Source organism: Pelodiscus sinensis, chromosome 11, assembly GCF_049634645.1.
Source record: "Pelodiscus sinensis isolate JC-2024 chromosome 11, ASM4963464v1, whole genome shotgun sequence".
Taxonomy (NCBI): Eukaryota; Metazoa; Chordata; order Testudines; family Trionychidae; genus Pelodiscus; species Pelodiscus sinensis.
In genome coordinates, this window is record NC_134721.1 from 44,987,744 (window position 1) to 44,997,910 (window position 10,167).

At 63.9% G+C, this 10,167-nt stretch overlaps 1 protein-coding gene across 2 annotated transcripts in view; it reads left to right on the forward strand.

Annotated features, from left to right (window-relative positions):
• CACNA2D2 (calcium voltage-gated channel auxiliary subunit alpha2delta 2) overlaps positions 1–2,448 on the forward strand; it is a 425,783-nt gene extending 423,335 nt beyond the window's left edge. For both annotated transcript variants that reach the window (XM_075939506.1, XM_075939507.1), the window contains one exon: positions 30–2,448. In XM_075939506.1, the coding sequence (XP_075795621.1) occupies positions 30–158 (129 nt within the window). In that variant the 3' untranslated portion in view covers positions 159–2,448. The remainder of the gene's footprint in view (positions 1–29) is intronic.
• Positions 2,449–10,167: the final 7,719 nt, after the last annotated feature.

A 10,167-nucleotide genomic window follows, 5' to 3' on the forward strand; every position in this document is an offset into this window, starting at 1 on the left:
GAAACCCATCTCACCTTTTGTCTCCGCAGGAAGATACCTCAGACTGCGGCAGAGGGGCCTCCTTCAAACCCTCCCTCGGCGTCTTGTTCGCCCTGCAGTTGCTGCTACTCTACTTGACTGCCAGCCGCCAGCCTCTGCCCTTGGCATCTTGCCTTTAAAACATCCATCGGGTCCGACCCATCCATTTTTCTTTTGTTTAAAACCATCTCCATCCCCTCCAGGCGTGTTGGAAAAGGGCAACTTCTCATCCCGTCTGCTCTGGTTCCACCCTGGCTGTGGCTCATGCAGCCCTCCACTTGGGAGCCTGGAATATCCTTTCTTTCTGCTTTTGCTTTGCCTCCTGCCCTCTCCAACCTGGCCTTGCCTTCCTAGCGTCTCTGTGCAGCACGTTGGCAGGCCCTGAGCTCCAGCCAGACTTGGGGAAGCACAAGCCAGCTTGAGGCTTCTGTTCTTCAGACAGCGAGCGTCCTGGAGCTCTTGACTCCTCGGCCCCGTCCTCTCCCTTCCACTGAGCTGTTGGCCAAATCCGAAGAGCAGTGACCTGGTTTTTTGGTTCGGTTTCCTTTTTTTTGTTTGTTTGTTTGTTTGTTTTGGGTTTTTTTGTTTTCCTGTTTTGTTTCCCTCATGGAACCCATGGAATTCTGGGAGGTTTTGTCGTTTCCATTGAGCGATTGTCTTACCATTTGGCTGTCTTAAAGTATTTCACCAGCGCCGGATTCCTCTTGTGTTTGAGCTAATCCGCTCGCCCACCCTGCCCATCCAAATGAAAACACAAAACAAAACGGAAGAGGAAGAAAATGGTGTTTTCTTGCCAAATCGAGACGAGTCTCGTTAACGTCTCAGCCAATCACCGGGGCGTCTTGAACTCCAAAAGCAACCGATGTCATAGTTTTATGGCGTCCGCATTTGCTTCTCCATGCCACCCACTCCCTCGGTGCGCTCCAATGCCGTCCCGTCCGAGTCTCACGTTACTTACATCCATCTTGTTCTGCTCTCCGAGTATTATGTTGTAGCCTGAGGATTTTAAAGCAGATCTTTCTACAGCTACTTTCCAAGGTTTTAGCCTCAAGAAGTACAAGTATTTATTGTCAGCAACAAGGACACACACAAAAAAAAACTTGAATTGAATGTCATGGTCAGGATCGTGTATTTAACTCTGTAGCGGGGACATGGCGGGAGGACCCGAGCCTGGCAGAAGCCATTCGCGTGCATCATTCTGACTCTGGGGTACAGCAGGCGGACTGGCCGGGGCTAAGAGCTCCCTAGTGTGAGGGTATCTCTGAGGGACAACCGCGGCCTGGTAGCAGCTGTCCCTGGACACTTGGCAGGAAGATGAGCTAATAGGCCCAGCAAGGTTCAGCACCTCCGAAAATCCCTGACCTGACCCCCCGAAACGGGCCCCCGAAGGGAGAGTCGGGCCTCGCGCGCGGTGGCCGCGGGTGAGCCTGGCGAGGGGCGTGGGTGGCTCCCCTCAGGGCCCGTGTGCTGTCCGGAATCCCGCACAAGGGCAAGCAAAGGTGACGGGTGGCGCAGGCAGAGGTAAGGCGCCAGGTGCAGCAGCAGCACAGGGATGAGCTGGCGCAATTCACACGCCATTCCCCGGCCGCCACTCAGAACGCCTGGGTGCGCGAGTCCTGGTGCCCGGAGCCCAGCGGCACCCAGATGTTGGGGGGGAGAGAACACCTGCATCCGAGGGGCGCGCTAATGGGAAGATCCACACCTGGATCTTTTGAAATCAGAATCCCTGGTGGAGACGGCAGAGCAGCAGGCCTCAGGGCTGCTCCCGGAGCATGGGTGGGGTAAACTCATGCCATTGGGCCCCAGCTCAGCTGCGCTTGTGTCTACTCGGCCCCCGTCTCGTCAGCCGGATAGCCCCTTTGCTTTGGGCGGGCGCTTGCAGGAACATCGGGAGGGGCCGCGCGGTGCAGGGCAGGGCAATGCGATTGCAGCTCCACGCAGTGTGACTGCAGCTCTGCAACGTGACGCACCTCCGGGCACTGGAATGCAGTGGTAGGAAAAGCAAGGTGGGTCCGTGGGGTGTGAGGCAGCTCTGAGCAGAGGGGTGCAGCTCAGTGCAACATGATGCACCAGCATGGAGCGCCACGACTCAGTGCAATGCCAGGCAGTGGAGTGGAGTGAAACAGTGCAATGTGATGCAGTGGAGCAGAGAGGTGCAACCCAGTGCGGTGATGTTCTGGAGCGGAGTGGTGCAGCTCAGGGCGATGCACAGAAACAGGGAAATGCAGCTCGGTGCAAAGCCATAATGCAGCTGCAGAGCACAGAGCGGAGTCCATGCCATGCATTGAGAGAGGCCAGCTGCAAAGAGGCCTCTGGCACATTCGCTTCCCTTTTCATCCTGCGTTGTCCGGGCAGCAGGGCTGCCTGATGGCTGCGTTGTGAACGGGGCGGTCGAGTCCCCATGTGGATCCGGCGGCCGAATGCCTGAACAGGGCTGTCCCGCCAGACGCGTCGCTGCCCTGTCTGTGCCGTGCAGTGCTCCTGTAAGCGCAGGTGGGACCAGCCATCGCCGGCCTGCCCCCGGCTGCCGAGCTGTGCCAAATCGTGTGACTGCCACGTGGCGCGTGCCCACGTGTGGAAGGTCTGTGGTGAGGCCCTGCCCCGCCTGGTTTCCTTTCGTGTCACCCCACAGCTGGACTGCATCCCCCAGGACAAACCAGCCGGCGCCACCTTGCCCCCCCTCCCACCGTGTGTGTGCCTGGAGCCGGGAAACGGCCTGAATTTGCCTCCCCCGGTGGCTCGGTTGCCGGAATCCGCATTGTGGGAGCTGCTCCGTGCCCTACTGCAGGCTACCGCGGGGTATGGAGCACCCCGAGCACCGCAGGGCCCCGGGTCTCCCCAGAGCAGGGCAGCACCAGGGCAGCACCAGCATCTTCCTCCCCGCCCGCTCGTACCTGCCGATTCAGCCCTCGTGGACCAGTCGGTCTTCAGCTTCATTACCCATAGCCTGGCCCGTTGGCCTCCATGGTGGGAGCCGCTTGCAGGGCCGGTCAGTGCCGGACACGTTTCTACCCTGGGTTTGGCACAGGGTGGCCCTGTCAGCGCTGGCCGGCCAGGCGGCATCGAGTCCCTCCAGGGCACCAGGGCACCATGCTGCCCAGCCTGGGGCCACACCCGGCTCTCTCCCACAAACCGGCTGTGTCCCGAAAGGAGACTTCAGCCCGCAGCGCCCTCGCCGTGCCCCACGGCCACCCTGGCACAACAGTGCTGTGCCCGCTGGGCAGAGCGCTTCCTGCCATCCAGCAACGGCACGCCCCCAACCGTGCGCACACATCCTCGTGCGCAGACACACCCCCTTGTACGCACAAGGGACCACGCTCTTGTGTGTTCCGAGCCAGACTCCGGCACATCCTAGCCCACGGGACACCCTCAAAACACACACACACACACACACACACACATTTTGCACCAGACTTGCCATCAGCCCCCACCCAGGAGCCGGGTAGGACCAATCCTAGCACCTGCCTCTCGCCCCGGCCCTCAGCTCGTGCCAGCGGCCGCGGGGCAGAGGGCACGCCAGTCACAACCATGCTGCTAGAGGGGGCTTCCCCTCCACCCCCAGCTCTCATTTCTCGGAAGGAAATCTTGGCAGATCCCCCCATTGCTGTAAGTGCCCCCGGCTGTGTGCCCGGCCCAAGCCTGGCTATCTCCCCGCCTGCAGAAATTGCAGGGAAGTCTCCTGGGGACGCGCCAGCAGGGCAGAGTGCAGGGGGTGGGACGGGGGTGGGTGGGGTAGGGGCAGGCGTTGGCCAGAGCAGAGTGCAGGGGGCGGGGGCAGGCGGTGTCCAGGGCAAAGTGCTGGGGGTGGGGGTGGGGACAGGCAGTGGCCAGGGCAGAGTGCTGGGGGTGGGGGTGGGGACAGGCAGTGGCCAGGGCAGAGTGCAGGGGATGAGATGGGCATGGGGGAGGGGTACTGTTGTCGAGGGCAGAGGATGGGGAGGCAGGTGCTGCCCAGGGCAGAGTGCAGGGGATAGGGGGCAGGAGCAGTCCATGGCAGAGGGCAGGGGATGCGGTGGGCATGGGGGGGGCAGGCGCTGCCCAGGGCAGAGGGCAGGCGGTGGTTGGGGCAGAGTGCAGGGGATGGGGGGCAGGAGCAGTCCATGGCAGAGGGCAGGGGATGCGGTGGGCATGGGGGGGGCAGGCACTGCCCAGGGCAGAGGGCAGGCGGTGGTTGGGGCAGAGTGCAGGGGATGGGGGGCAGGAGCAGTCCATGGCAGAGGGCAGGGGATGCGGTGGGCATGGGGGGGGCAGGAGCAGTCCATGGCAGAGGGCAGGGGGCGCGTGGGGAGGTCGGGGGTGCCAGGGCTGAGCTGTGCCGAATACTCGCGCTGAGGCCGAGGGGCCGGTGAAGGGTTTGATGCACGTGCCGGACGCTGTGGCCTGGGGGAGGCAAAGGGGCTGAAGTGACACTGGCCATGGGGGCCAACTCAGGGCGGGCAGGAGACGGGGGACTGCTGACCCCTCCCGTCCCGCCTCGGGAAGGCGACCGGGGCTGGAGCAGCCTCATCTCCCCCTGCGATGCGCCGTCTCCGCGCCGGCTTGGGGGCTGCGCTGGCTGTTGATATCATCATCTTAGCTGTGTCCACGCCCGGCGCCTCCCCCGGCTGCCGGCTGCGGGCGCCCAGGGCTGCTGGCCCTCTGTCACCCGCCCTTCGTAATGCTTTTCTAACAGTACTTCAACTAAACCAAGGTGGGGGGAAGGGGGTGGGCAGGGGGATGCCACGGACCTTGCTGGTTTGACCTGTGGGGCGGGGGGAGGGAAGGGAGGTGATTCATTAATTAATGACTGGGTTAATTAATGGTCATTTTGCTTGTAGCTTTTTCAGTGTGTGTTTGGTTAAATGTCTCTGGGAAATGTGTTTTGAACAGATGGCTGGCTCTGTGTTACTGGGAGTCTGTGTAATTCTCTAGTCTAGGTAGGTGCTCATTTGAGAATAACAAACAAGCCTATACATAACTATAAATATATATATATTCTATTTTACGTTTAAAAAACTAAGAGAACAAAGCGAACCGCGAGGTAGTTGTTCTGCTGGGATCAAACCCTGACCATTCCTCATCCGGACCCTTTCTAGCTCATCATTCGAAAGGGTTGGGTTGGTTTTTTTTTTAATTTGATTTTATTTTGGTCTCTTTTTTTTTTGTACAGAACAGTCAGAAAACTTAAAAAAAAAGACAAAAAACTTTGTAAAATATTGTGCGTGTGATTCCTTGTAAAATATTTTCAAATTGTTTATTACAGAGGATCCGTTATTAAATAATGTTCATATTTTCACTTCACTCCTGGTGGGGTCTTCTTAACTGGTTTTGAAGGGGAGGGAGTGGGGGGGCTGGATGCCCCATGTGATGAAATCTGTGGCTTTCTCGATGGATTTGGTGGCTCCTCTTGACTCTGGGAAGTTGGCCGCTCGGTGGAGAACGTTGTTATGGGAGGCCGTGCCCGGGTTCTCAGCTGGCAGTGGGCACGTGACTTCTGGGGGAGCCGACGCCAGCTGCCCCTTGCTAACCACGGGGCTCCAACATGGAGAATTCAAGAGGACATACCCGTCATTCAGTTACAGAAGGGTCCTATGGGAGGACGGGACTTCCCGGCATAGCCTGGCCGAGAGACTTGTCGGGGCTGGTGTTGTATCAGGGCGCGGGACCTGCTGCCCCAAGGCTGAATGAAGCAGCTTGCTCCCCCAAGACGGTGCTGGCCAGGGGAGCTGCTGTCCGTGTTCTCCAGCACTCGTGGCTGCTTGTTACTCATTGTGGCATTAGCCGGGTCTCCTAAGGAACCCAAGAGGCCTCCGAGATCTATCCTGCCACTCGCCTACTGCAGGCAGAAAGGAGCGTGGGTCACCTCCGCCAGCTACTGGCCACAGGGCGGTGATTCACAACCCCACATGGGCAGGTTCAATCTTCTTGTCTGTTCCGCATGTGCTGTGTGCGTGCCCACGGCTGCGCATCCCACTCAGTGTGGGACAAACGCAGGTAGGAACCGCAGCCCGTCCCTCAGCCAGGCACCTGGCTGGGGTGCATGAAGGGGTACAGAGCTCTCACAGTCCCAAGCTGTAACCCAGGGGGGTCCTGTTACCCTCTCCCGCACCCAAACTCTCCCCCAGAGCTTCTCCCACAGGGCTGCTGACGGAGCAGGGCAAAGGCAGCAGTTGCCCTGGGGACCAGTGATTTAAAGGCCCAGGGGCTCAAGGCATTTTAAATCGCCGCTGGAGCCTCAGAGGACACTGAGGCCTGGTTGGCTGGGGGGGTTGGCCAGTGGTTGGCTCCAGGTGGGGGGGAGGCCTGGCTGCCTCTAGCCTTGTCTGGTCAAGGACCCACGCTTTGTGGGGTGGCCCCCAGAGGCGAGCCCCCACCCATGGCCCAGGGTCTGGCAAAGTCTGTCACCAGCCCTAGTTCCTCACACACACACCCCTCCCGTGGCACCCAAACTCCCTCCCAGAGCCTCCAGGCGGGCAGGGCGTGGCCTCGGAAGGGGCAGGGCAGAGGGCGGAGCAAGGCTCTTGGGGTGGGGCACGGCCATTGACAACCCTACCAGGTGAGCACAAGGAGGCCCTGGCCATGCGGGAGGGGCGGGTCCAGCCAGCCCAGGTCCAGCACTGCCCAAACGTCAGGGGAACCGTGTCCACGGGGGTGCAGCTTGTGCATGGGGGTGGCTGGTGTGCCACATGGCTCCCAGCCACAGCAGTGAGCGGGTGGGCGGGCGCCGGGCAGTGCAGGGCCCTGAAGGCGCAGGGCCCATGAGAACTGCCTTGCCTTAAGGCCAGGCCTGTGTGGGGCCCCATCGGCTGTTCTGCCCTGGATCCCAGCGTTGCACTAAGCCACGTTCGTGATCCCGGGGCCCTGAGCTGTGGCTTCAGGAGTTGGGGGCGGACAGCGCTGCAGATGTGCCTTGCTGGGACCAACGTTTCCGCTGCCCACATTTAAGCAGCAGGGATAGCAACCCCCCACCTGGGTTTGTACCGTGGTGCCTAATTCAGACTGGGAACCCCAGAGCGGCAGGGCCCTTTCGCACTTGGCCATCCGGAGCCACGCAGCCCACGGCGCTAGGGAAATAAAGCACAGGGACGGTCTCAGTGTCTCTTCCTTCCACGGGCTCATGAACATACGTGCAAGAGAATGTCACGTGCACACGAGGACACCGCACGCTCAAGATGAAGGACGTGCTTCGCACGTTGAGCTGCCCTCGGCTGTGATTGGTGGGACACAAGGGTGCCCTCGGCTGCGAATGGTGGGGTGCAGGCTGCCCACGGCTGATTGGTGAGAAGTCTGGGCCTCCTTCCTGGTGCCTGGTGAAATATCGAGGTGCTCAACACCAGTGCTTTGGAACAAAGGTGAGCACCCCAGTCACATTGCTCCTATGCGGAGAGGCCCAGCCATACGCGCCCGCAGGGAACCAGTCACCCTGCCCGGAGGGCCTCCTGTGCAGCTGGCCGGCATGAAGGAGCTCCTGGCAGAGTGAGGCCCGGCGGGCTGGGAGGAGCCCCTTGAGATCAGTCCCCACCAGGGCTTCCCCCTGTTCCTAGGAGGTGGGTGTCCCGATGCCCAGGTTTGCGGGGCTGCCATAGCATATGTCTGGGGTTACCTTAGGCAGCGGCTCTCGCACTTTTTGGCCTGTGGCCTACCTGGTTCAACACAGATCTTTCCTTGGACCACCAGCCAACCACCCATGACAGCAAAATGGGTGTAGGAGAGGGTGGGGTGTAGCGTCTAAGAGAGCGGATGGGGCAGGAGCGGGCTGAGGGTGGGAGTCGGTGGGAGGTTGGGTGCGGGAGCTGGGTGGGGGTGGGTGGGAGATTGGGTGTGGGAGCGGGCTGAGGGTGCGAGTCGGTGGGAGGTTGGGTGCGGGAGCGGGCTGAGGGTGCGAGTCGGTGGGAGGTTGGGTGCGAGAGCGGGCTGAGGGTGGGTGGGAGGTTGGGTGCAGGAGCGGGCTGAGGGTGGGTGGGAGGTTGGGTGCAGGAGCGGGCTGAGGGTGGGTGGGAGGTTGGGTGCGGGAGCGGGCTGAGGGTGGGTGGGAGGTTGGGTGCGGGAGCTGGGTGGGGGTGGGTGGGAGATTGGGTGTGGGAGAGGGCTGAGGGTGCGAGTCGGTGGGAGGTCGGGTGCGAGAGCGGGCTGAGGGTGGGTGGGAGGTTGGGTGCAGGAGCGGGCTGAGGGTGGGTGGGAGGTTGGGTGCAGGAGCGGGCTGAGGGTGGGTGGGAGGTTGGGTGCGGGAGTGGGCTGAGGGTGGGTGGGAGGTTGGGTGCGGGAGCTGGGTGGGGGTGGGTGGGAGGTTGGGAGCGGGCTGAGGGTGGGTGGGAGGTTGGGTGCGGGAGCGGGCTGAGGGTGGGTGGGAGGTTGGGAGCGGGCTGAGGGTGGGTGGGAGGTTGGGAGCGGGCTGAGGGTGGGTGGGAGGTTGGGTGCGGGAGCGGGCTGAGGGTGGGTGGGAGGTTGGGAGCGGGCTGAGGGTGGGTGGGAGGTTGGGTGCGGGAGCGGGCTGAGGGTGGGTGGGAGGTTGGGAGCGGGCTGAGGGTGGGTGGGAGGTTGGGTGCGGGAGCGGGCTGAGGGTGGGTGGGAGGTTGGGTGCGGGAGCTGGGTGGGGGTGGGTGGGAGGTTGGGTGTGGGAGCGGGCTGAGGGTCGGTGGGAGGTTGGGTGCAGGAGCGGGCTGAGGGTGGGTGGGAGGTTGGGTGCGGGAGCTGGGTGGGGGTGGGTGGGAGATTGGGTGTGGGAGCGGGCTGAGGGTCGGTGGGAGGTTGGGTGCGGGAGCGGGCTGAGGGTCGGTGGGAGGTTGGGTGCAGGAGCGGGCTGAGGGTGGGTGGGAGGTTGGGTGCGGGAGCTGGGTGGGGGTGGGTGGGAGGTTGGGTGTGGGAGCGGGCTGAGGGTCGGTGGGAGGTTGGGTGCAGGAGCGGGCTGAGGGTGGGTGGGAGGTTGGGTGCGGGAGCTGGGTGGGGGTGGGTGGGAGATTGGGTGTGGGAGCGGGCTGAGGGTCGGTGGGAGGTTGGGTGCGGGAGCTGGGTGGGGGTGGGTGGGAGATTGGGTGTGGGAGCGGGCTGAGGGTGGGTGGGAGGTTGGGTGCGGGAGCTGGGTGGGGGTGGGTGGGAGATTGGGTGTGGGAGCGGGCTGAGGGTGGGTGGGAGATTGGGTGCGGGAGCGGGCTGAGGGTGGGTGGGAGGTTGGGAGCGGGCTGAGGGTGGGTGGAAGGGAGGGTGCCGGAGCGGGGGGGGCTGCAGGGTCTCAGCGAAAGGGGGGTCGGAAGCCAGCGCTGGGGAGGAGCCGGGCTGGCGGGGCAGCTGCCCCGGTGACTGTTGTACACGCCGGTGCCCCTCCCCGCAGTGTCCCCAATTCTCACACGTGCTGTCTCCCCCCCGGGTGCTCGGAGCAGCCGCCCCGGCTCCGCCAGCACGTGGGCAGAGCGAGCGCACGGGCCGGCTTCCCCTGCCGCCACCGAAAACTACAACTCCCAGCATCCCTTTCGCCAGCGGAGTCCCGGCGTCCGCCCAGCCCGGTGCATGCTGGGACTCGTCGTTCTTCTTTCCTTTGCGCCCCGGGGCAGCGCCCGCTCTCGAGACTCCATCTCCCGGCGTGCACCGGGCGGGCCCGGGGGCGACGCGCAGGCGCAGTGCTGCTGTTTGTCCGCGTCGCTTCTCGGTGGGGCCCTGAGTGCGGCCTGGGCCGGGGGAGCCGAGCGGGGCGGGCCCTGAACGGGCGCGTGAGGCCCGGGAGCCGAACGGCCGGAGCAGCGGGGGGGTCCGGGGGGGGGGGCGCAGGAGCTGGGCCGGACTAGCCGGGGAACCGGGCCAGACGCGCGGGGGGGGGGCGCAGGGCAGGACCGGACTAGCGGGGGGGGGGGCGGATCGGGGGGGGCGCAGGGCCAGGCCGGACTAGCGGGGGGGGGGGCGAAGGGCAGGACCGGACTAGCGGGGGGGGGCGGATCGGGGGGGGCGCAGGGCCAGTCCGGACTAGCGGGGGGGGGGGGGGGGCGCAGGGCAGGACCGGACTAGCGGGGGGGGCGGCGCAGGGCAGGACCGGACTAGCGGGGGGGGGGGGGCGCAGGGCCAGGCCGGACTAGCGGGGGGGGGCGCAGGGCAGGACCGGACTAGCGGGGGGGGGGCGCAGGGCCAGGCCGGACTAGCGGGGGGGGGGCGCAGGGCAGGACCGGACTAGCAGGGGGGGGC